The sequence below is a fragment of the Camelus ferus genome, chromosome 12 (assembly GCF_009834535.1).
Source record: "Camelus ferus isolate YT-003-E chromosome 12, BCGSAC_Cfer_1.0, whole genome shotgun sequence".
NCBI lineage: Eukaryota > Metazoa > Chordata > Mammalia > Artiodactyla > Camelidae > Camelus > Camelus ferus.
This window is the reverse complement of record NC_045707.1, coordinates 23,142,033-23,169,903: the sequence shown is the minus strand read 5'-3', so window position 1 is coordinate 23,169,903 and position 27,871 is coordinate 23,142,033. Positions and strand designations below refer to the sequence as shown.

The 27,871-nt window shown below is 39.2% G+C and overlaps 1 protein-coding gene across 9 annotated transcripts in view; it reads right to left on the bottom strand.

The window, feature by feature from the left end:
- OS9 (OS9 endoplasmic reticulum lectin) overlaps nt 1-23,668 on the bottom strand; it is a 28,814-nt gene extending 5,146 nt beyond the window's left edge. For 6 of the 9 annotated variants that reach the window (XM_014557451.2, XM_014557452.2, XM_006182518.3 and 3 more), the window contains exons 1-5: nt 23,471-23,665; nt 22,874-23,050; nt 21,954-22,017; nt 21,742-21,818; nt 21,458-21,556 (exon numbers count right to left, since the gene is read on the bottom strand). In XM_014557451.2, coding sequence (XP_014412937.2) covers nt 21,458-21,556; nt 21,742-21,818; nt 21,954-22,017; nt 22,874-23,050; nt 23,471-23,632 — 579 coding nt within the window. In that variant the 5' untranslated portion in view covers nt 23,633-23,665. Of the gene's footprint in view, nt 1-21,457; nt 21,557-21,741; nt 21,819-21,953; nt 22,018-22,873; nt 23,051-23,470 lie in introns of all 9 variants that reach the window. The other 3 variants (XR_004324557.1, XM_032493225.1, XM_006182519.3) reach the window with 3 other exon arrangements.
- Nucleotides 23,669-27,871: the final 4,203 nt, after the last annotated feature.

Sequence of the window (27,871 nt, the reverse complement as noted above, 5' to 3'; positions counted from 1 at the left end):
AAAAACCCAGTGAGGGAGGTATCAGTTTCTCAGCTCTGTGGCTCAAGAAACCTAGGTTCGATGCAGTTAAGGGACTTGTTCAGGTTGACCAGCTGATGAGTGGTAAAAATAGGAGTTGAACTCAGGCAGCTTCACTGTAGGTAACCAGCTGATTTCTAGTTCACATTCCTGCTTTATATAAATACAGTATGTACATACTTATACATATTTGATACATATATATTTATATGTACTTGAAACATGCATATTCTTTGTTTGTGTGCATATGCGTATATTTGTATGTATGTGTATGATTTTTAAAAAAGTCAAACAATTCTAAGATCCTTGTATTATTTAGAAAGAGAGTAAAGATAAAATTAAGAAACATCCATTCAAGAAAAACTACTAAATGTTTAACAGTGAAAGTCTGTGGTACTTGGGCCATGACCTGCTCCCTTCCTCTCTTACCCCAACCCCCACGCCCCAGCTCAGTCAGACAGATGCACCACTCCAGGTGAGTGTGGTCCAAAAAGTGGGGCTACCTCTCCCCTTCGCATCCAGTCAAGGGATATGGCATTTCACCAGGCCACCAATGTATCTCAGCCCTCTCCAGTTCCAAGTTGTAGAGAATAAATTCCTGCTGAATGTGGTCAGGAGATTGAGGACACCCAGCCCCACTCACTGGACAGAGGCTGTACCTCAGGTATAGCAGGACAAGAATATTGGGGCCCTGATCATCCTCCCACAGATCACTAAAAAGGTAGAGATCTGACAACAGAGACGCAAACTGAGAGGACCAGAAGCTACGACCCCCGCCCAGCTCCCTGCTCGTAACACAGGAGTGTCACTCTGACAGAACTGGGTCACTGTCCCTGACACCAGCTCTAAAGCAGGGGCTTAGAGATTTTGCCCAGGGAGAAAGGCAATCCACAAGAACAGAAAGCTCCAAAGCTTCTTCCAAACGACTGACTTTATGTGAAACATTGTATAGGGAAGTTTAAGCTTACGGGCACTTTCAAAATAAATGAAAATTTTGGTGGTAAGCAATAAAGAAGAGGCTGATAAGCATAAAAAACAACCTCTGTAAAGGAGTCCACATTTAATTGAATCAGACTAAAAAATACAACAGACAATTAGCTGGCGATTAGTGGAGCCCACCAGCTGGGTGTGATACCAGCAGAGGCAGAGTGCTTAACAGATCAGCAAAAGAGACACGGAGAGCCCTGCTGAAACCACTGTCACCTAGCATGACTGTGTGCATGCCCAAGCCTGCACCCTCAGAGGCTCCATGCTGCAGGGGAAACAGACTTCGCTAAAACAGTCCAGCCAAGTCACTAAAGAAATGAACCCACAAACAACCAAAACAAGTCTTGTGGTAGAGGGTAAGAATCAGTATGCAGAGTTGCTACAGCATATTACCTAAAATGTCCAGTTTTCAACAAAAATTATGAGATATGCAAAGAAACAGTTAAGTGTGACCCATACACAGGACAAAAAGCAGGCAAGAGGAAACACCAGGAGAGGACACAGATGTCGGATTTCACAGAAGTACATTTTAAAGTAGTCATTATAAATATGTTCAAAGAACTAAGAATTTAAATCAAAGTATGTTCTCTAACCACAATGGAATGATATTGAAATTAATGAAATTTGGGAAACTCACTAATGTACAGAAATTAATACACTCCTAAGTAACCAATGGGTCAAAGAAGAAATCACCAGAAAATTAGAAAATACTCTGAGATGAATGAAAATGAAGACATAATATATCAAAACTTATGGGATGCAGCTAAAGCAGTGCTTAGAAGAAAATTTTTACCTGTAAAATATAAAAAAGAAGAAAGATCTCTAATCCATAACCTGACCTCCCACCTTAAGAAACTAGAAAAAGAAAAGTAAACTAAATTCAAAGCAAGTATAGGGAAAGAAAGAATACAGATTAGAATAGAAATAAATGAAATAGAGAATAGAAAAGCAATAGAGAAAAATCAACGAAACTAAAAGTTGGGTTTTGAAAAGATCACTAAAAGTGACAAAATTTTAGCTAGACTGGCCAAGAAAAAAGAGAAGACTCAAATTAGTACAACTGAGAATGAAAGAAGGAACATTACTACCAACCTTACAGATATAAAAAGGATTGTAAAGGAGTACTATGATCACCTACGTGCCAACAAATCAAATAACTCAGATGAGACGGACAAATTTCTAGAAAGACACAAACTACCAAAACTGACTCAAGAAGAAATAGACAATCTGAAGAGATCAGTGACAAGTAAAGAGACTAAATTAGCAATCAGAAAACGACTCCCATAGGAAAGCTTGGGTCACACGGATCTATTGGTGAATTCTACCAAACATTTGAAAAATAAAAATACCAATCTGGGGGGAGGGTATAGCTCAGCAGTAGAGTGCATGCTTAGCACGCACGAGGTCTTGGGTTCAATCCCCAGTATCTCAATTAAAAAAAAAAGAGTAAGTAAATAAATGTAATTACCTTCTCCCCCCGCAAATAAAATAAAAATACCAATCTATCTCAAACTCTTCCGAAAAATAGAAGAGCAGGGAATAATTCCCAACTCGTTCTGTGAGGCCAGTATTACTCTGACACCAAATCTAGACAAAGATACCACAGGAAAAGGAAACCAAAGAGGCCAAATCTCATGAACATAGACCTCAAAGTCCTCAGCCAGTTCACTGGAGTCAGCAACATAAAAAGGGGTACAGATATAAAAAGGATTGCAAAGGAATACCATGACCAAGTGGGACTTATTCCAGGAGTACAAGATTGGGTTAACATAAAAAAAAGATCAATTAATGTAGTTAATACATCTTATCAATAAAATAAAGGACAAAAACGGCATGATCATCTCAGTGGATGCAGAGGAGCATCTGACAAAATACAACACCTCTTCATGACCAAAACATTCAACAAACTAGGACTAGAGGGGAACTTCATCAACCTGATAAGAAGCAGCTATGAAAAATCCACAGCTAATACCATAATTAATGGTGAAAAACTGAATTCCCTGAGATCAGGAAAAAGACAAGGATGTCTGCTCATGTCACTTCTATTCAACATGGTACTAGAGGTTCTGACCAGGGCAATTAGGCAAGAAAATGAAATAAAAGGCCTCTAGATTGGAAAAAGCAAATCTACAGTTTACTACAGTAAACCTACATCTACAGATGGCCTGATCTTGTATATAGAAAATCCTAAGGAATCTACTAAAAAGAACCATTGGAATAAATGAGTTCAATAGGTTACAGGAAACAGTAATCAACTGTATTTCTGTACACTTGCAATGAATAATAAAAAATAAAATTAAGAAAATAATTCCATTTGTAATAGCACCAACAAGAATTAAAAATAACTGGTAATAAATGTAACAAAATAAGTGTAGCACTATTACTCTGAAAACTATAAAACACTGCTGAAAGAAACTAAAGACTTAAATAAACAGAAAGACATCCAAGTTCATAGGTTACAAGACTTAATTCTTGTTAAGACTTAAGACTTAATACTCCCCAAATTGATCTTCAGATTCAATACAATCTCCATCAAAATTTCAGATGCCTTCTTTGCAGAAATTAACAATCTGTTCTGAAAATTCATATGAAAATTCAAGGATCTCCACATAGCCAAAACAATCTTAAAAAAAAAAAACAAACAGGATTGGACTCATTCTTTCAGATTTCAAAACTTACTACAATAATCAAGACATTGTGGTACTGACATAGTATAAATATATGGTCCAATGAAACAGAATTGAGAGTCCAGAAATTAACCTTCACTGTTATCATCATTTGATTTTCAACAAGGTTATCAAGATAATTCAACAGGAACAGTCTTTTCAACACATGATGCTAGGACAACTGGATATCTACAAGCAAAAGAATGAAGAATGTACCTCATGCCATGTACAAAAATTAACCCCAAATGGATCAAAGCCCTACATGTAAAACTATAAAATTCTTAGAAGGAAACATAGGTGTACATCTCCATGGACTTCGATAAGGCAGTGGTGTATTAGATACAACAGTAAAAGCACAAGTAACAAAAGAAAAAATAGATAAATTGGAATTCAGCAAAATTAAAGGTTTCTGTGTTGCAAAGGATACCATCAAGAATGAAATGACAACCCACAGAATGGGAGAAGATATTTGCAAATCATGTATCTGATAAAGGACTTGTATCCAGAATATATTAAGAAATTTTACAACTCAGTAATAAAACGATACGGTCATGGAAGGCTCTGAAGCAGAGCCAAGTAAATGAGGGTTGAGGGCCCAGTGTGGAGGATTCTGCGTGTGGTTAGAAGGCGGCTCCGCCTCCCGCCTCCCCATCACAGGATAAAAACTGTGATCTAGCCCCGTCTCAGGTTGTCAGAGCTCGTCTCCATCTCTGGAGCAGGAAAAGGGAAGCATTTCTCACCGGGTGGGCTGGGCCTCTTACGTCAGAATCCCCTGGAGAGCTTGTTAGAAGCCCCAGGCCTCCCCCATCATGACGGGAGCGGAATCTCAGGGAGCGTGGGGCCGGGGCACTGCCGCCTTTCTACAGGATGCCTGATGCCGGCACACACACACACACGCGGCTGGAGGGCCTCCAGGACACCCCAAAGGGAATCAGCTAACTCCGGAGTGGCCTCCTCCACGCACCTGAGACCATCAGGCGGGAGAGACCCCGGAAGTGAGAGGAACAGCGGGGCCAGGACGGCACGAGAGGCCAGAGCATCAGTGTCTTTGCAGAGAATGGGGAATGAGGGCATAGGTTTGTGAAGCACATTGAATTTCTCTTGCAAAATAAAATTAAAATTGCAGATAAATAAATAAATAAATAAATAAATAAATAAATAAATAAATAAATAAATAAATAAATAAATAAATAAATTGCAACAACGCAATTTAAAAACAGGCAAAAGAGCTGAATAGACATTTCTCCAAAGAAAGTATACAGAGTGCTAATAAGCCTAAGAAAAGATGCTCCACATCGTGAAACAACAGGAAAATGCAAATCAAAGCCACACTGGGACGCCACTTCTTACTCAGTAGGAAGGTTATAGACAAAAAGATAAAAAACAACTGCTGACGTGGAGAAACTGAAACCTTCAGACACTACTTGTGGGATTAGAAAATGGTCCTCGTGCTTTGGGAAGAGTCTGGCAGTTCCTCAAAAGGTTAAACAGAATTACCACATGATCCAGCAGTTCTGCTCCTTAGTATATACCAAAAGAAGTGAAAACATACGTCCACACATGTTCACATATGTTAAAAGCAGCATTGTTCAGAATGGCCAAAAAGTGCAAACAACCCAAATGTTCAGCTGATAAACAAATAGAACGTGGAATATTACTTGGCTATAAAATGTAATGAAGTACTGGTACGTACTACACACAGATGATCCTTGAAAACATGGCAAGTGAAAGAAGCCAGACATAAAAGGCCACACATTCCATGATTCCATCTATATGAAATATCTGGAACAGACAAATCTATAGAGGTAAAAAAGATTACAGGTTGTCTAGAGCAGAGGACGGGGTTACGAGTGGAGGTGGAATAGACAGTAACCGTTAGAGGGTAGGGGATTTCTTTTAGGGTGATGACAATATCCTAAAGTTGATTGTGGTGATGGTTGCACAACTCTATGAACACACTAACAACTACAGAATTGTGTGGTAATGTGAACTGTATCTTGATAAAGCTATTATTTAAAAAAATAAAGAAACATAGAATATAACTTCCCACTGAGATAAGAGGAAAAAGTGGCATGATTAAGACAAAATAAAACAGACCAAAAGCAACAAAGGAGAGAAAAAGAACAAAACAAAGCATAAAGTAAAATATTAGACATAAATCCAAATATATATAAAATTGGTTAAAAATTTTAAAAATACAAGGATATGCCATTTAGAGAACACACTTAAAACATACTATAGAAAAGATAAAAATAAAAGGGTGAGAAAAATCAGCAAACAACCCAATGTAAGCTGTTATTACTACATTATTATTACACAAGAGACTTTAAGTAAAGAAATTACTAAGATAAAGGTCAATTCATAATGTGAAAAAGTTCAATTTATAAAGATAACAATTTAAATTGTATGTAATTCTTTATCTTCCTTATTGTCTGTCTCTCCCAGCTAAAGCAGGAATTTTTGTCTGTTGTCTTCACTTAAATACCCTTAGCAACTAGAACAGTGCCTGGCACGTAGAAGCATTTAATACTAACATTTGCTGAATAAATTAATACATAGCCCCAAGATGAAAAAAGCAACAACTGACAGAATAATAATGAATAAACTGGAAAAATAATAAGGAATAACAGGCAAATCCATAATCATAGCGGGAGACAAGTCAGTAAGGACACAAAAGATTTGAACAGCATGAGTAACAATCATGACCAAAAAGACATACAGAAAACTAGACATACAGACGTACATTGTAACTAACAGCAGAGGACATGTTCTTTTCAAGCACAAAGAAACATTCATAGAAACTGACATACACTGGACCACACAACAAGTCTCAACAAATTTAAAAGGCACAACCATTAAAGTCTATATAATTACAAGATCCATAAGATAACCAGGAAAACTTGAAATTATTAAATATTCAATGATAAGAAATTACGGTTAATTTTTAAGTGTGATGTGGTATTGTGGTTATATTTAAAAAGCGCTCTAGTCTTTTAGGGATAATACAGAAATACTCTTGAATGAAATTATATGATGTCTGTAATTTGATAACAAATACTCTGGGAGTGGAGGTGGAAGTGCAGGGAGGTGGGCAAGGGGATAGAGGAACTGAGACTGGCCATATTTGTTGAAACTAGATGTTACACAGGGGGTCACTGGACAATTAGCTCTGATTTTCTGTTTCTAATTTTCCATAACAATTTTAAAAAGACCATCTTTAAATAGACATAACCTAAATCTAGCAACTATACTTTCAAGATATAGTTACACATATACATATGCAAAATGGAATAATCTTCTGTAGTAACAATAAGTTGGAGGGAAACTATTTTAATCAGTACAATATTGGTGACAAAATAATAGAAGACTTATACAACGGAATATTATGCAAATGTGAAAACAAAGAATAAAGCTCTAGAATGTACTGCCATTGAAAGGGCTCTAAGAATATTGTCAAGATACATAAAAACAAGGTGCTGAACGTGTGTTTAGTATACTGCATATTATGTGTTAAAAAAAATGGGGGGGAAGGAAAGAAGCACCTCTAGTCATAATTGCTTTTAAACACACGAAGAAAGTCTGGAAGGACACACAAAAAACCAAGTGGAGGGTTATTTGCACAGGACACGATGGGAACTGAGCAGGTGGGAGGTAAGCTTGGGAGGGAGAATCCTCACTGTACACCTTTTTATAACTTTCTGGGTTTTGAATCATGGGAATGTATTATCCACTTGAAAATTAGACAAAGAAATTTAAAATAGCCTTAGGAAACTTGTGAAACATATCTAAAGTCATACCTGAAGAGAAATTTATATGAGATACATTATAAATGAGGAAAAGCTGAAAATGAGCTAAGCATTCATTTCAAGAAGTTGAAAAAAGAACAGCAAATTAAAGTCGAAAAAAGTAGAAGGAAGGAAAACAAAGATTACGTGGAATTAATCAAATGGAAAACAAATACAATATAGAAGCTCAACAGAGCCAAGAACTGGTTCTTTGAAAAGTCTCATAAAACCGACCAACCTCTGGAGAGACTGAGTAACAGAAGAGCAGGGCAAAAATAACCCATGAGGAATGAAAAGAGGAACTTAATTACAGATGCAACAGAGATTACAAAGATAATAGAAGGATATCGTGAACAACTTTGTACCAAATAAATCTGAAAAATCAGAGACTAGAAAAATTCCTAAAAAATATAAACTTACTAAAACTGACCCAACTAGAAACAGAAAACTGAATATTCCTAAAACTACTTCTTAAAAAAATCCAAGTTTAAAATCTTCCCACAAAGAAAACCTGGACCAACATGATTTTCCAGGTGAATTCTAGCAAACGTTTAAGGAATAAAAAATTGCAACCTTACACACATTTTAAAACTCATTTTTTGAGGCCAGCATAACCTTGTCACTAAGGCATGATAAAGACAACACTAGAAAGAAAACTACAGTCAGTATCTCTCAGGAGATACACGTAAGATCCTTTAAAACATCAGCAAACTGAGGTCAGCAAGATACAGGATAGTCACGGATAATGCCTATGACTGAACTGGGTTCGCCGCAGGAATGCAAAGTTGGTTTAACATTAAAAGATTCATAAATCACTTAATTTCAAATCAAAGTTTGGCTTAATATTAGGACATCAAGTTCACTAGTGTAAACAGCTTCACATTAATAAATACTTAAAAAGATGACTGTTAGGAATCAGTGAAATGAAAATTAAATGAGGCATCATGACACACTCATTAAATTAGTCAACGTTTAAAAGTCTAGATAGTATCAAATATTGGCCAGGATATGGAACGTTGGTAACCTATATACTGCAATAAGAATGTAAATGGGAACAAAAATTTTGGAAAATATTCTGCATTACCAAATAAAGTAGCACCTGGGCTCACCTTCATATCCATTACCCAGCAGTGTACTCCCAGATGAAATTCTTCCTGAAGAAGTTCTTGTACATAATATTAGGAGGTACTTAAAATAATGTTGTTCATAATAGCTTTTGAAAGCATAAGAACAGAAAAATGGAAACAATCCAAATTCCATGAAAGGTAATCTGGGTGAATAGGTGACAATGAACTACACACAGGAGGACTATACAGGCAGGTAAGTGAGCACACTGCGGCCACAGCAGCCCCAGACAGGTATGCATCTCATCAACACAGCGCTGAGCAAGGGAAACAGGCGCCGAGGGGAGGGTAGAGCTCAGTGGCAGAGTGTGTGCTTAGCATGCAAGAGGTCCTGGGTTCAATCCCCAGCACCTCCATTTAAACAAACCAACCAACCAACCTAATTACAACTCCCCCCTGAGCTCCCCCTAAAAAAGAAAAGAAACAAGTGTCAGAACACTTGTGTATATATACTCTGGGTGTTTTCATATAGTATGATGCCATTTGTATAAAGTTCAGAAGAAAAGTCTAAATTCACCGAGATGCACACATAGATGGTAAAACTCTATAGAGAAAAGCAGAGCAATTACCCTCACAAACCCAGGACAGCGGTTACCTCTGTGGTAAGGGGGGAGAGAGGGGCGGGGTGTACAGGGCACGGAGGAGCTTTTAAGGTCCTGCCCATGTTCTTCCATAACCTGAGGCGTTTAGATCAGTATTTCCTTTATTATTCCTTAGTTTATTATATATACACCTTCTCACAGTATGTGTATGTTTTATACAGTTTTATGTATTGTGATATATTTCACAATAATTTTTTTAAATGTGATTAGGAAAAAATGGTTACAATATTAAGGTATAAGAGGAATATGAGAGGAATAATTTACTGTGAAGATATCACTATTCTAAATTTATAAGCACCTAACACAGCTTCAAAATTATATTATAAAGGAAAAATGAACAAAAGTGCCAAATCCACCATCAGAGTACACATTTTAATACAACCCTTTCAACAACTGATTGGGCAACTGGACAAAAATTAGTAGAAAATTTGAAATACGATTAGAATCTTGAACTGAATTAGAGAAAACACATGCTTTCAAGCACATCCAGACCATTTTTTTAAAGTTTACCACAGAGAAAGTCTCAACAATTACCGAAGGAATCACTGGCACAATGGCACAGAACTAGAGATCAATGGCAATCATATAAAAACACAGCAATAAAACACAGTTGTTTAGAAATATGATAAGCATAATTCTAAATAAGTTCTGAAGCAAAGTACAAACCATAATGAAAATGGAAACACTGCATATCAAAACTTGAGGAACGCAACCAACACAGTCCTCAGAGTGAAGAGGGCAGCTTTAAACGCATGACTAGGAAAGGAGAAAGGGAGGAAGCGGCCCACCAAGAAGTTAGAAGAATAGTCGCAACTCCTATCACAAAGAGTATAATCTATTATATGAAAAGCTTTCATAAATTGAGAAGAAAAATATCAATAACCCATTAGGAAAATGAGCAAAGAATTGGGATGGTTGAAAGAAAAGAGTAAAGGAGGAAAGAGACCAACAGCTCTTTTATGAGTTATAGATGTTCCTGTATGACTGAAGCGTCGTGCTGTGCACCAGATACTGGCACAACATTGTCAACTGACTATACTTCAATTATCTCTCTATCTCTATCTATCTATCTATCTATCTATCTATCTATCTATCTATCTATCTATCTATCATCTATCTCTATATAGAATAGCTTCAATTCTATCTTAGCAAACTGTTTCAGAGAACAGAAAAAGAGGGAAGTTTCTCAAGACATTTTATGAAGCTAACATAACCTGATACCAAAACAAGATAAGAATAATACAAAAAAAATTATAGACCAATTCACACATAAAGTAACTGTAAATATAATTAACATACTAGGAGACTGAACATAGCAACATATTAAGAATAGTTCATGACCATGGATTATCCCAGAAATGCGAGGGCAAAAAACCTTAGAAAATTAATTTAATTCACCATATCAAACAAATAGAGATGAAAAACCATATGCCCATCTCAATAGATATAGAAAAAGCATGTGTTAAAATTCCACACCTATCCATGATGAAAATATTTAGCAAACTACGAACAGAATGGATCTTCATTCACCTGATAAAGGGTGTCTACAAAAAGCCTACAGGAAAACATCATGTTAATAGTGTAACCTCAGGAGCACTCTCTTTAAAGTCAGGAACAAGTCAAAGATGCCATCATCACCACTTCTATTGCACTGTAGGTATAAGAAAAATGAACTGTATGTGAATTAGAAAGGAAGAAACCAAAATTGTCCCTATTTGAAGGTGACATGATTACTTACACAGAAAATCCATGAGAATCTGCAAACTACTAGAAATGAGAGTTCAGCAAAGTTGCTGACTACAAGATCAATACATAAAATCAATAATGTGACCATACACCAGCAACAATCAACAGAAGATGTAATTTTTAAAAAATGCCATTTACAATTGCATCAAAAACTATAAGGTAAGCTTGAAACGTGCATATAAACAAAAGACACAAACAAAAGCTACAAGGTGTCTAGGACTAATCTCACATGAGATACACAAGAGCTTCACAGAGAAAATTTAAATCTTACTAAAGTGCAAGACAATAAAAAGTAAATATCATGTTCATAGTATACGAAGACTTAATATCATAATCAATTCTTGCCAAATTAATCTAAAATTCAGTGTAATTCCAATTAAAATTCCCAAAAGAGTTTTCCACAGAACTTGTCCAGTAATAGCCCAGACAGTTTTGAAGAACAAAGGAAAATGCATATTATCAGATATCAAGACTTAGTAATTGACAGGCTATTGAAACAAAAGAGAGGTCAAGAATAAAATGCACATATACATGGGAACTTGATAAATGACTGTGGTGGTGCTACAAATCAGAGAGAAAAGTATAGACTACTCAATAAATGATGCTGGGACAACTGGTTATCCAGATGAAAAATAGGTCCCAAGGCTTACACCATACATTAAATTAAAATTTTTATTGAATTAAAGTCTGAAATATGATAAGAAATCTAAAACTTTAAAAATACAGGTGAATAGGAAAGTATTTAATGAAACAGACACAAGAAGTACAAACTATAAAGAAAAAGATGGAAAATTTTAATCATACTGGAATTAAAAAATTTTTTTAATTAAGAGGACATCTAAGACACCAAACACAAAAGGAAAAGACAACTAGAGATAGAGAAAATGTAGGTAACTGAAGAATTAAATCTGGATTATATAAAGAATGTCTTCCTAACTCATTCTATGAGGTCAGAATTACCCTGATACCAAAGCTAGACAAAGATATTAACGAGAAAAGAAAATTATAGACCAAAATCTCTTGTGAATACAAGATGCAAAATTTCTCAACAAAATACTTGCAAAACAAATTCAGCAGCATAGTGAAAGCATTATACATCATGATTTATGTGGGATTTATTCCAGGAATGCAAAGATGGTTCAACATATTAAAAAAATCAATCTGTATAATATAATACATCACATTAATAGAATGCAGAAAAAAAGCCACATGATCATCTCAATTCATGCAAAAAAGCACTTTACAAAATTCAACATCCTTTCATGATAAAATTACTTGATAAACTAGGAATAGAAGAGACTGTCTCAACATGATAAAGGCCATTAGTGAAAATCCCACTGCTAATGTCATATTCAATGGTGAAAGAATGAAGCCTTTTCTCCTAATATTAGGAACAGAATAAGGATGCCTGCTTTACTGTTACTTTTATTTAACATAGTACTGAAGTTCTAACCAGAGTAATTAAGCAAGAAAAAGAAATAAAGGGCACCCAAATTGGAAAGGAAGAAGTAAAATTACCTGTTTCAGAGCTGACATGATTACACATAGAAAAAGGAACCCACACAAAAGAACTGTTAGAGCTAATAAATGAATTCAGCAAAGGTGCAGGATATAAAATCAACCTGCAAATATTAGTTGTATTTCTATACACTTGCAATGAACAATCCAAAAAGGAAATTTTTTAAAAATTTCATTTACAATAGCATCAAAAATAAAATACTTAGGATATATTTATCCAAGGAGGTGAAAAACTTGTACACTGAAAACTACAAAACATTACTAAAAGAAATTATAGAAGACACAAATAAATGGAAAGACATCCCATGTTCATGGACTGGAAAATGCAATATTGTTAAGATGGCCATACTACATAAAGTGACATACATTTTCAATGTAATCCCTATTAAAATCTCAATGGAATATTTTACAGATACAGAAAAACCCATCTTAAAATTCATGTGGAATCTCAAGGGCCCTCAAATAGTCAGAACAATCTTTAAAAAACAACAAAGTTAAAGGACCCACGCTTCCTAATTTCAAATCTTCAAAACTTACTAAAGCTAAAGTGATCAAAACAGTGGTACTGGCACAAGGATAGACATACAGGCCAACACACTAGAGAGCTCAGTTGATTTGTTCATTTGATTTTCAAGGGGCACCAACACCATTCAAAGGGAAAAAGACACTATTTTCAACAAATAGTGCAAGAAAAACTAGGTATTTTATATGCATAAAGGATGAAACTGGATCTTTATTTCACACCATATACAAAAATTAACTCAAAATGGATCAAAGACCTAAATCTAAGCTAAAACTATAATATACATATATGTTTCTTGAGAAGAAAACATAGGTGAAAATCTTCATGACCGTGGAATAGGCAATGAGTTCTTAAATATGATACCCAAAGCACAGACAATAAAACAAAAAATTGGACTTCATCAGAATTAAAAACTTTTTGTGCATCAAAGAACACTATTAAGAGAAAAAGCAACCCACAGAATGGGAGAAAATATTTGCAAATCCTGTATCTGATAAGTGATTAACATCCAGAATATGTAAAGAATTCCTACAACTCAACAACAACAACAAAACAAATAACCCAATTCAAAAATGGGCAAAGAATTTGAATAGACATTTCTCCAAAGATAAACAAATGGCCAATAAACACATGAAAAGATGCTCATCATCATTAGTCATCAGGAAAATGCAAATCAAAACCCCAATGGGACACCACTTCATACCCATTAGGACGGTTATTATTTGGAAAAAAAAAAAAGAAAAAGGGAAAGTAACAAGTGTTGGAGAGGGTGTGGAGAATTCAGAATCCTTGAGCATTGCTAGTGGGAATGTATAGTGTAGTTGCTATGGAAAACAGTTTGGGAATTCCTAAAAAGGCTAAACATAGAAATTACCATAAGATATATTCTGCTCCTAAGTATACACCCCCAAAGAACTGAAAACAGGGATTCAAACTGACACTTATTCACCAATGTTCACTACAGCATTATTCACAACAGCCAAAAAGGTGGGGACGCCAGAGTGTCCATCCATCAAGAGATGAATAGATTAACAAAATATGGTATGTACATGTAATGGAATAGTATTAAATATTCCATAACATGAATAAGCTATAAAATATGCCATAAAACGGAATAAAATTCTGATATATGCTTCAACATGGATTAACCTTGAAAACATTATGCCAGACACAAAAGGACAGGTGTTGTATGATTCCACTTATATGAGGTACCTAGAGCAGGCAGTTATAGAGACAGAAAGCAGAACGGAGGCGGGGGGCAGGGAAATGGGACTTACTCCTTAATGGGTACAGAGTTTCTGTTTGTGATAATGAAAAAGTTCTGGAAATAGACGGGGGTAATGATTATACAACATTGTTAATGTACTTACTGTCACTGAATTGTACACTTAAAAATTATTAAAATGGTAAGTTTTATGTTACATCTATTTTACTATAACTTAAAAAATACTTTAAAAAATAAATGAAGAACGCCTTTATGTTAAATAGAAGAAACTGAAAAAATTGGCAACGCATCAAATTCCCCAATAGAATATGCATTCCCCGTAACCCAGTGATTCTCCTTCTAGGTATTTCTCTGGAGAAGCCCGGGCCCATTTGCAACGAGACCTACATTGCAGCACCGTGTGTAAGGGCGTTAGAGTTGAAATCCAACTGTTCCTCAGTAGAGGAATGGGTAAGCAAACAATGAAACCCATGCAGCCACTGAAATCATTGAACTAGATCCCTGTGTCATGCCACAGAACGGTAAAAACTTCGATTAGTGAAAAAGCAGAAGTATACTGATGTATAATTTTAAAACACAAAATACACTTATTGCCTATGATATATGTATCACTAATAAAAGTACAAAGCAAGCACAGAGATGTGGTGGCTTCTGGAGAGGAGGGGGAGGGGAGAAATGAGAGGGTGGGCTTCAACTGTATCATTAGCATTTTAGTCCTTTTATTAAAAAGAACAGATCTGAAGCAAATATGGCAAAATGTTAACATCTGTTTAACTTGGCATGAATTTATGGGTCTCTATGACATTTTCTGTATGTTTGAAAAGTTTCATACTTAAACATTTTAAAAGGAAAAAAATCTTAGAGCTCTCTGAAATCTTACGTAAGAATCGAGATAGAGATCCAAATTTATTAACTTCAGATGGCTAACCAGTTGCTCCAAACCCCACAGACACTGCACTTTTACGTCTTCCCACCACCGAGGCGTCAGGAACATGGACCTTCAGCAGGCCTGCCCCGGACTGGAGGGCTCATTGAGGCACGCAGGCTACAAACCTGGGTGCCTCATCGGAATATAAAAACTAAAAATGAGAAGCAGCCAAACAGGAATCCCTTCAGCCTTCTGCCACTAAAACCTCCAGGCCCCCTAGTAAACAGGCCACCTTTTTGTTCTAGTTACAACCCACAGCCCCCTCCTCAGGATCACTGCTCTCCCAGGTTCTGCATCCCAGCCCCTGCCCACGTTCTCTACCCATTCCTTCTCCTGTACCTCAGTGTCGCCTTCTTCCTAAGAGTTCTACCAAGCATTTCAGCACGCTCCCATCTTCAAACACGGAAGGACCACCACAAAGGCCCACATTCCCAACCCGAGAGCCCACCTAGCTAGTGTTTGTCTTTTCTCTCCCCCTTCATATCCAGACTTCCTCAAACATTTCTACTTCTTCACCTCGTCCCTCAACACCTCACCGTCACCACCCCACTGAAACTGCTCTTGAGAAAACTGCCAATGACCTCATGGCGCTGAGTCCAATGGCTGGTCAGGGGAGACTGGGAGCAGAGCACTGACCATTTTCATCTGATTCCCATCCCTACCACCTGAATATTTGTTTCCATGTGCATGTTTTGCTTTTCTTAAAATAACTCCTGTGATCACTAATAAGCAGTTATTAACTCTCTCCTTTGAAGGCTGAGAGGCAGCCAGCACCGTGGACCAGTCCCTCCCTGAGACATGTCCTTCTTGGGTTCCAGGTCACCATAGTCTCCTTCCTGGCCCCTTCTTCTTGGCAGAGTCCCCTTCCGCTCAGGCTTTATATGATGGCTTCCTCAAAGTTCTGTCCCACAGTTGTCACTATATGCTGTTTCTTTGGGGGGATTTCATCTGCACCATGGCTTCGATTATAACCGATATGTGGATGGCTCCAGCACTCTGGGTTCCATTTAGGTGTCTCTCCTGAGCTCCAGACCCAGAGATCCCACAGCCTCCTCAGATAGCTCGACTTGGATGCCTACAGCCACTAATACCATCCCATTCAAAACCAAAATCACCATCTGCCTTAACCAAACTTACTCCTCTTCCCACTGTACACATCTCAGCAACAGAAACCACTATGTATCCAGTGGCTCAAGCCAGAAACCCAGGATCTTACTCTATTGACTTTGCCCCTTAAATTTCTCCAATAATTCACATCTTCATCCTGGAGTCACCTTGTTTTCTCCCCTGGATTACTGCAACTACCTCCTAACTGGTCTCCCAATCACTTGCTATGCTCCAGCCGGAGGGAGCCTTCAAAACCGACACTGAATATGTCAGCATCCTGCTTAAATACTTCATTGCCCCCCAACTCGTTCCTCAGATAGTCCAAACTCCCCAACACAGCTACAGAGCTTTGTGGCCCATGACCTGCCCCCTCACAGCCACCCAGCCTCACCTCCCACAGTTCTCCCCAGTCACTGGGAACAGCTATCCACCCCTCTTGCCTCCAGGCCTTTTGCACTCCCTGGACCTTCCGCCTGAAATGCCTCCTGCCCACGCCTCCACAGCGGCCAGACTAATGCCTCATCCTCCAACTGTCAGCTCAAAGGTCCCCTTTCTCCCTAGGCCCCTCCCCTTGGCCTGGACTCGGTTAGTTCCTTTCTTGTGTGCTCCCCCGTGACATGTGCCTCACCCGTCAGAGCATCTGTCCTGCTTGCTGTGGCTGTTTATTTAACGTCTGTCTCCTGAGAGCAGGACTAGGTCTCTCAGCCACCATTTCATCTCCGGTTTTTTTTACACTGCTTGGCACAGGGCATAGGCTCAACAGACATGAGGAAAACGCTGTCCTGGCCTCCAGTTCCTGGCCTACTGAAGGTAAAAACAAGTAAAGGAATAAACACAACGAAGGAAGGGCTATGATAGATCATAGACGTGTGTGGATGCTTGTGGGGTGCCATGGTCTGCATGTCTGTGTCTCCCTAAAATTTGTATGTTGAAATCCTAATGCCCTCTCTGATGGTGATGGTGTTAGGAGGTGGAGCCACTGGGAGATGCTTGGGTCAGGAGAATCGAACCCTCATGCAGGAGCTTAATGCTCTTATAAAGAGACCCCACGAGCTCCTTTGTGAGGATACAAGGAGTCTGCGACCTGGAAGAGGGCCCTCACCCAGCCACTGCTGGCACCCTGATCGCCTACTCCTAGCTTCCAGAATTGTCAGAGATCAATTTGTGTTTTTAATAAGCTGTCCAGCCTGTGGTATTGTGTTATAGGGCCCCAAACAGACTAAAAGATGGATATATGTGGATGAGGACGTATGTATATGAAGTGCCGAAGGAACCCAACAACCTTTCTGGGCTAGCCAAGGAAGATCATACAAAATAAGTGACATCTAAACTGGCTTATTGTTCATTCCATTCATTCAGTGCATAATTTCTGGGCACCTACTTGGTGCTAGGCACTGTCCGAGGCACTGAGTATATAGCAGAAAATAAGACAGACATTGTCCCTGACGTCCTTGTGCTTATTCTAGTGGGGACAGAGAGAGATTAAACTCGAAAAATAAAATAAATTTTGGGGGTGGGGGGATGGTGAAGGTATAGTTCAGTAGTCCAATCCCCAGTACCTCCATTAAAATAAACAAACAAATAAACAACAAACCAATAAACCTAATTACCACCACCCCATCAAAAAAAAAAGATACTGTCATTCAAAGACCTCTGGCTTTAGGCAGAAGGAACAATGAGACTCACTGGTTCAAAGAACAGAAAGAAGGGTAGTGGGACAGAAACACAGTAAGTATTCATCTCTCTAACCCAGACTTTGTACTGGAACTCCAGAATTACAGAGCCAGCTACCAACTGGACATCACCACTGGGATGTCTAACGGGTATCCTGGCCTTCAGCTGTCCAACACCACACTAGTTTCCTCCTCCAAACCCATTCCTTCCCACTTTAGTAAATGACAATTCCATTCCTCCACTTGCTCAAACTAAAAACCCTGGAGTCACACCCAACTCCACTTCACAAGCAATCCATCAACAAATCTCACCGGCGGTCCCTTCAAACACATCCAGAACCCGACAACTTCCCTGCCTCACTGCTGCCACCTCAGTTTGTGCTGAAGTATTTGGATCTTATCCTTTGTGCAAAGCACAATATCGAAGGTTTTCTAGAACCCGATAGAGAAGTGGCATGTGCTCAAAGTGCTGTGCTGGAGCTGGCTGAGGCCAGTTCACAAGAGCCAAGTGGTACATTTTCAAGAATGTTGCAAGGTGATTGCCATCACGGTGATAGCATGCATTTGGCCACGGTGGGGGTATTTACACCACGGATATGGGCAAACATTACATCTGGGCTCCTCTCTCCACCACCCTACCCTAGCCTGGCAATCTGGCTGTTTCACATTTACCAGCACCCAACTGAATGTGCAAATCTGTGTTACAGAAAGATAATTCTTACAGCAATCAGGCAAGAGAGAGAAATAAAAGGGATCCAAATTGGAAAAGAAGAGGTAAAAGTGTCACTATATGCCAACGACATGTTACTATATATAGAAAACCCTAAAAGGTCCACACAAAAGCTACTAGAGCTGATCAAAGAATTCAGCAAGGTAGCAGGTTACAAGATTAATGTTCAAAAATCAGTTGCATTTCTTTACACTACCAACAAATCAACAGAAAAAGAAAGTAAAGAAACAATCCCCTTTAAAATAGCACCCAAAGTAATAAAATACCTAGGAATAAATCTAACCAAGGAGGTGAGAGAATTATACACAGAAAACTATAAACCACTGATGAAGGAAATTAAAGAAGACTTTAAAAAATGGAAAGATATCCCATGCTCTTGGATTGGAAGAATCAATATTGTTAAAATGGTCACACTGCCCAAGGCAATCTACGTATTTAATGCAACCCCTATCAAATTACCCAGGACATATTTCACAGAACTAGAACAAATCATAATAAAATTTATATGGAACCATCAAAGACCTAGAATTGCCACAGCATGACTGAAGAGAAAGAAAGAGGCTGGAGGAATAACTCTCCCAGACTTCAGACAATACTACAGAGCTACAGTCATCAAGACAGCATGGTATTGGTACAAAAACAGACATATAGACCAATGGAATAGAATAGAGAGCCCAGAAATGAACCCACAAACTTTTGGTCAACTAATCTTCAACAAAGGAGGCAAGAACATACAATGGAATAAAGACCGTCTCTTCAGCAAATGGTGTTGGGAAAACTGGACAGCAGCATGTAAATCAGTGAAGCTAGAACATTCCCTTACACCATACACAAAAATCAACTCAAAATGGATCAAAGACTTAAACATAAGACAAGATACAATAAACCTCCTAGAAGAAAATATAGGCAAAACATTATCTGACATACATCTCAAAAATGTTCTCCTAGAACAGTCTCCTCAAGCAATAGAAACAAAAGCAAGAATAAACAAATGGGACCTAATGAAACTTACAAGCTTCTGAACAGCAAAGGAAACCTTAAGTAAAACAAAAAGACAATCTACGTCTGGGAGAAAATTTTTACAAGTGAAACCGACAAAGGCTTGATCTCCAGAATATATAAGCAGCTCATACGACTTAATAAGGAACAACCAAACAACCCAATCCAAAAATGGGCAAAAGACCTAAACAAGCAATTCTCCAAGGAAGACATACAAATGATCAATAGGCACATGAAAAATGCTCAGTATCACTAATTATCAGAGAAATGCAAATCAAAACTACAATGAGGTATCACCTCACACCAGCCAGAATGGCCATCATTCAAAAATCCACAAACGACAAATGCTGGAGAGGCTGTGGAGAAAGGGGAACCCTCCTACACTGCTGGTGGGAATGTGGTTTGGTGCAGCCACTGTGGAAAACAGTATGGAGATTCCTCAAAAGACTAGGAATAGACTTACCGTATGACCCAGGAATCCCACTCCTGGGCATATATCCAGAAGGAACCCTACTTCAGGATGACACCTGCACCCCAATGTTCATAGCAGCACTATTTACAATAGCCAAGACACGGAGACAGCCTAAATGTTCATCAATGGATGACTGGATAAAGAAGATGTGGTATATTTATACAATGGAATACTACTCGGCCATAAAAACTGACAACATAACACCATTTGCAGCAACATGGATGTTCCTGGAGAATGTCATTCTAAGTGAAGTAAGCCAGAAAGAGAAAGAAAAATACCATATGAGATCACTCATATGTGGAATCTAAACAAAAACAAAGAAAGAAAGCATAAATACAGAAACAGACTCATAGACATAGAATACAAACTTGTAGTTGCCAAGGGGGCGGAGGGTGGGAAGGGATAGACGGGATTTCAAAATTGTAGAATAGATAAACAAGATTATACTGTATAGCACAGAGAAATATACACAAGATCTTATGGTAACTCACAGAGAAAAAAATGTGACAATGAACATATATATATGTTCATGTATAACTGAAAAATTGTGCTCTACACTGGAATTTGACACAACATTGTAAAATGATTATAAATCAATAAAAAAAAAAAAGATAATTCTTGTGTTGTGTGGTTCTCTGCAGGGGTGTGTGCTTGTGAATACACATTAGAATCACCTGAGGAACTTATCCCCCCATCCATCTGCCTGCCTGACCTCAGTTAAGGACCACTAGATCAGGAACACTTAAGAGGCTGCTGGCAGTGATGGAGGTGAGAGAGGAAAGTACCAAACAAAGGAAGGAAGAGTTGTGCGAGAAATCCAGAAGTAGAATCAATGGGCTTTGTTATTTACTCTGGGAAAACTAGGTTATGTTCCTCCATATCATTTCTGTTTGTAATCGCAGGCTCCCTTCTGTGACTCTTTTCACATCTGTCTCCCTCTCCAGACTGCAGGCCATGAGGGCAGGGCTGCATGCCTGCCCACCACTGTATCCCCAGGACAGAGCCCAATAACTACATCAGCACCACCCCACTGAAGAGTCATTAAATGAAGAAAGGAGGACAAAGTGAAGGAGAAGGAAGAGTCAATAATGACACCCAGGTTTCCAGCTTAGGTGACAGAAAGGAGAAACATGGAAAAAGGTGTGACTCTGGGTTCGGACGGGAGGATTTGAGAAATGTTGACCTGAAATGCCTCTGAAAATCCAGGCAGTGATGGGAAGTTGGAAATACGAGTATTAAACCTAGGATTTAGAATCTGGGAGAGACACTCTTGACTATAAAAGCAACCCTGCCCTCTTCCCTTAGAATCTGAGTTACCACCGGGGAGTGTCAACTTCCCTCTCCCAAGACTCACCCTAACTTCGGCCTCCCGGGGCCTCCCATTGAGGTCGCACTTGGACCCATTGCCATAGGTCTGGCTGTGGTAGCGTTTCAGGCGATGCTGCTTGGAGGCCTAGGGAGGACATCAGGCAGGAGGGAGGGGCATGAGAAAGACAGCAAGGAGGACACAGAGCACTTTGTTCTAACGGCCGCCAAGCCCCAAGAAGCACGTGAGCTACTCCTGACCCTCCCCTTCTGGTCAGGGCTTTAAGTCTGCAGCCTGGACCCCTTTCTCTACCGATCCCACACTTCTGCCACCTTGGCTGTTTCATCGTCCCAGTCGAAGGCCGATTGGTAGTAGCCAAGATAGAGGACTTCACCTTTGATCTCTGAATCTGCAAGAGAAAGTGCAGCAAAGCATCGTTACCCTGTTTTCAGAGGGCCAGGAGGGAAGGGGACTTGGGGCAGGGGGCAGGTCACCTTCCATGACAGGTTGCTGAGGGCTTAGGGAAAATGTAGATGGGAGTCACCTTCCATGTGGTACTGCTGGATGTGGCGTCCATAACAGAATTCATATGTCCACCAGTCCTTGGTCTGACAATTAGAAAATGAACAATCGGGGGGGTGCAGTGCAGATGTCTCTTCTTGGAACCAGAAATCCCCGCTGGCTCCAAGACCCACAACCTCTCATCTGCTTCTCATCAGCCTCGGCTTCCACACTCAATCCTCCAGACTCTCTGTGAGGAGGGAGGGCTGTTTGCCTTCTGTGACTTGAGGAGACACCTCTACAACCTAACTGATTTCCATCTGTGGGCTTTCCACTCCTCTTTTTTCAAAGACTTTTAAATAAATCCTTCTTTGTTGTCCACAGAGATACAAAATCATGATATCCCTGAAACACTCAGACCAGGGAAACATAGAATACTGAAAATATCAATTGGAATTCCTTGGACTGTTCTAGCCACTGAGGATACAGCTATGAACAAGGTAAATTCTCTGACCTCACGGATTACCATTCTAGTGCTAGGAGTCAAACCAAAAATAAATAAACTGATGACTCAGTTAATAAGATGATTTCAGATCACGAAAAGCGCCATGATGAAAACAAAATAGTATACTGTGCAGCGTGTGAGAGGGGAGTGGGTGACGACCAGGAAGGCTTCTCTAGGGGAGTGTCCCTCCTGACCCACACTGACCCTCTTTAGGCACCTCAATCTTAGCTTAACCTTCGTTCTGAGATTTCTTATCATAACCTTCCTCTACATTCAGCAAAGTGTCATCAGCGGTTACAAGATTCTTTGCTTCTTTCCTGTCTGTACAATATGCCTACTCCAACAGCCTTCTTAACTCCCACAGGTCCTCCCAACCACTCCTCACTCACAGGCACTCTGATTCCCAGATAGAAAGGTACTTCCCAAACCCTCATTCCCTCCAGCCCATTCCCTTTCACCTTCAGCAAGCAGGGGGCATCTTTCATTGGGCTCAACAGTTCAGGGATCCCAGGCCCTTGATAAGCAGGTGCCTCCTCCTCCCTTTCACGCTGGAAGTGAATAGCTCCAGCTGGCAGGCGACATTCATAGCGCTGTTTGTACTTAGAGGAGACAATCACCACGTCCGAAGCTTGGCTCTGGGAAAGAAGTGGGGTCGGGGGCAGGGAGGCAAAGAGAAGCTGGGACCAGGGAGAACAACGAGATCCCTCTTCACATTCTGGGGAAGAGCCCAGTCAAGACAGAGTGAGCCAGAAGTCCTTCAGCTGTGTTTGGTGGGTGAGGGGAGAGGGCACTTCTACTTCTCCACGGAGGAGGAGTCTGGGTGTTTCGATCAGGAACTGGAACCCGAAGCTGACAGCGGGAAACCCCACCCCTCCCAGTCCCTGGCCCCAAGGGAATGGGTCTCAGTCTGCGACCCTCAGGAGTCCTCATAACACCCCTGCTTACTCTTTCTGATTCCCCTTAGGCTCCCGCCAGACTCCACAGCTGCTCTTCTTCCTCTGCCTTCCCCTCCTTCCCCTTCGGCCCCGGACCCTTGCCCCTCTACGCCTCCTCACCTGCCCTCCCATGACAGGCAACGGCAGGATCTCGATCCCATAACGCATCTCGCTCAGCTCCTCTAGGTTCAGGCTCCCGACACCGCCGGTCAGACTCGCGGGTAGCAGGAGCCCCAGGAGCAGCAGCCCCAGCAGACTGGACAGCAGCGTTTCCGCCGCCATCTTTCGTTCCCCTTCTAACCAGAACAACTTCTTCCGCCCTAAACCTGGCGGCGGCCTCACCCCGCCCATTAACGCCCCAAGGTCTCATTGGCTAAATGTCTGTCTCTTTCACGTACCCTATTCCCATTTGCCAACATGGCTCCGAAGCCCACGAGGAGGTAGATCACAACGGTTAGCAAAACCACTCGCTGCTCGTGATTGGCCAGAGGGGCCGACCAATCAGCAGCGAGGTTGGACCCCCTCCCACCCTCTCCCAGTTCCAGAGAGGCGCGGTCTAGGCGCTGGGCCTTGTTATGCAGTTCCCTTCGGTTTTAGACCGGCAGTTGCGCGCATCTCTTCTAATTACTTTTTAAGTCATTTCTTGTATTATATCCGGCCGCCGCCAGGAGGAGGGTTGAGGCCAATGGGTGCGTGCACGCAGTACTCCTAAGAGCTGCTTAATATTTGTTGCAAAACAAACAATTATTCTATAATAGCATTCCTCTTTTCATATGTACATACAACTTTAAGGCAGTCTTGTCATTTGTGTCATAACCTTTCTACACGATCCTGCAGTTATCTTTCAATAAAATTATCCTCAAGAAGTAATGGGAGCTTCCAGTGAAAGACTGGGGACTTGGCGGGCAAGAGAGAGTGGCGAATGCCCCTATTATCCACCAGGCCACATAAGAACAAAGGGAAAGGGAAAGGAGACAACAGCGGCAACGTTGAAGGAGCTATTAAGCCCTTGGCCTATGTGCCCCAGCCTCACACAATATTTCCAATCAGCTTTTTACTGTCCTCACTCTAAAATATAAGCAGATAGACAAAGATCATTAGACATTTAAGGAAAGTCTTTAGTATACAAGGAAGAAACCAAAACAAGCAAAAAGAACAAAAGCAAAAGCAATTTAGAGGAAACTAATTGCAAGGGAGAAACAACAGCTTAAAAATAAAATCAAAAAGCCATCATTAATATCCTCAGAGAGAAAATATATTGTGTGCATAAAATAGCAACAGGAAACTATTTAAAAAGTATCTATTATTCAGAAAAGAAAAAAGAGCTCTTGGAAATCAAAACCATGATAGCAGAAATAAAAATTCAATAGAAAGACTGGAGGATAAAGTTGAAAATCAAATTTGCCCTTCTTTAGGAGAAAATTAATAAAAAGCAAAGGGTCAGTCCAGAAGGTTGAACATCTGAATAATGAGAGTTCCAGGAAAGAACAGAGACTCAGAAGGGAAGAAATATTATGGAAATTAGTTTGAAGTATTACTTTGAAATGAAGAACTGAATCTCCAAATTGAAAGGGCACCCTGGGAGGAGGGTATAGCTCAGTGGTGTAGTGTGTGTTTAGCATGCATGAGGTCCTGGGCTCAATCCCCAGTACCTCCATGAAAAAGGAAGTAAATAAATAAACCTAATTACTACTCCTCCAAATAAAGGCATATTCATAGAAAGAAAGAAAGGGCACACCGATAGCAAAACAAATCAGGCCCACAAGACCCATGATTATAGAATTTCAGAACACTGGACGTAGATGAACAATTCTAAAAGCTTCCAGAGAAAAAGAACCAGTTGCAGTCACGGATCAAAAATCAGAACAGCATTAGGCTTATCAATCCATCAACACCGTAAGGTAGACAATAAAGAAATGAATGGCTTCCAAATTTTTTTCATACATATTCCTTTTCATATTCTTTTTCATTATAGGCTATTACAAGGTATTGAATATAGTTCACTATGCTATACAGAAGGACCTTGTTGTTTATTTTATATATAGAAGTTAGTATCTACAAATCCTGAACTCCCAATTTATCCCTCCACCCCGTCCCTCCATTCCCTGCTGGTAACCATAAGTTTGTTTTCTACGTCTGTGAGTCTATTTCTGGTTTGTAAATAAGTTCATTTGTGTCATTATTTTAGATTCCACATATAAGTGATATCATATGGTATTTGTCTTTCTCTGGCTTACTTCACTTAGTATGACAATTTTCAGTTCCATCCATGTTGCTGCAAATGGCATTATTTTATTCTTTTTTTTATGACCGAAGAGTGTTCCATTGTGTATATATACCGCAACTTCTTTATCCAATCATCTGTCAGTGGACATTTAGGCTGTTTCCATGTCTTGGCTATTGTATATAGTGCTGCTATGAACATTGGGGGGCAAGGATTTTTTCAAATTAGAGTTTCCTCCGGATATATGCCCAGGAGGGGAATTGCTGGATCATATGGTAAGTCTGTATTTAGTTTTTTAAGGAATCTCCATACTGTTTTCCATAATGGCTGCACCAAACTGCATTCCCACCAACAGTGTAGGAGGGTTCCCTTTTCTCCACACCCTTTCCAGCTTTTATCATTTGTGGACATTTTAATGAAGGCTATTCTGATCCATGTGAGGTGATACATCATTGTAGTTTTGATTTGCATTTCTCTGATAATTTGTGATATTGAGCAGTTTTTCATGTGCCTATTGGCCATTTGTATTTCTTCATTGGAGAAATGTTTGTTTAGGTCTTCTGCCCATTTTTTGATTTAAAAAAGGATAAAATAATGCCATTTGCAGCAACATGGATGGACATACAGATGGTCATTCTAAGTGAAGTAAGCCAGAAAGAGAAAGACAAATACCATATGATATCACTCATATGTGGAATCTAAAAAAAAAAAAAAGAAAAGAAAAGAAAAAAGAAAAAAAGGACACTCTGAATTCATCTACAAAACAGAAACAGACTTGCAGACATAGTAAACAGCTTATGGTTACTGGGGGAAAAGGGTGGGAAGGGATAAATTTGGGAGTTTGAGATTTACAAATGTTAGTCACTATATATAGAAATAGATTAAAAAGATTTCTTCTGTATGCCACAGGAAACTATGTTCAATATCTTGTAATAACCTTTAATGACAAAGAATACGAAAACAAGTATATGTATGTACATGCATGACTGGGACATTGTGCTGCACACCAGAAATAGACACATTGTAACTGACTGTACTTCAATAAAAAGTTTTTTTAAAGAAACGATAGACCAATATCTAAATGAAGTCAGAAACCTAGAGAGGTATTCAAAACCTTGTAGTCACTTCTGCTTGGAGGGCATTTACAAAACTTACAGAACTGAGCCTCAGGTTTTTAAAAAATGTACTTTTGATCTCTTTTTTTAAAATTGAAGTATAGTTGATGCACAATATTATATAAGTTACAGGTGTAAAATATAGCGATTCACAATTTTTAAACGTTATACTCCACTCATAGTTATTATAAAATATGCGCTATATTCCCCAAGTTGTATAATACATCCTTATAGCTTATTTTATACCTAACAGTTTGTACCTCTTAATCTCCTACCCCTATATCATCCCTCCCCACTTCCCTCTCCCCACTGGTAACCACTAGTTTGTTCTCTGTATCTGTGAGTCTGCTTCTTTTTTGCTATATTCACTAGCTTGTTGTAATTTTTAGATTCCACATGTAAGTGATCTCACACAGTATTTGTCTTTTTCTGTCTGACTTATTTCGCTTAGCATAATACCCTTCACGTCTATCCGTGTTGCTGCAAATGGCAGAATTTCATTCTATTTTATGGCTGAGTAGCAATCCATGGTGTGTGTATATGATATATATATAAACTAGTAGTATATATATACTAGCCCATTGTGTGTGTGTGTATATATAAACACTACTATATATATACACTACTAAAGAAGATACATATATACATACACACACCACATCTTTATCTAGTCATCTGGGTTTTTTTTTGTTTTATTTAATTTTTTTAAAAATGTCTTATATATATTCATTTATTTATTTATATTGGTGGGGGGGAGGTATTTATTTATCATTTATTTATTTATTTATAGAGGAGGTACTGGGGATTGAACCCAGTACCTTTTGTATGCTAAGCTTGTGCTCTACCACCTGAGCTATACCCTCCCCGGTCATCTGTTGTTTGCATATCTTGGTAATTGTAAATAATGTTGCTATGAACATTGGGGTGCACGCATCTTTTCGAATTATTGTTTTTGGGGTTTTTTTTTTTTTTTTGGATATATACCTAGAAGCAGGATTGCAGGATCATAAATGTAGTTCTGTTTTTAGTTTCTTGGGAAACCTCCACACTGTTTTCCACAGCAGCTATACCAATTTACATTCCCACCAACAGTTTACAGATCTGAGCTTTGTTGATGTGTTTTTGTTTTTGTTACTTTTTCTCAAGAAAGGGACAGAAGGTCCACTGGAGGCGGAGAGTCTG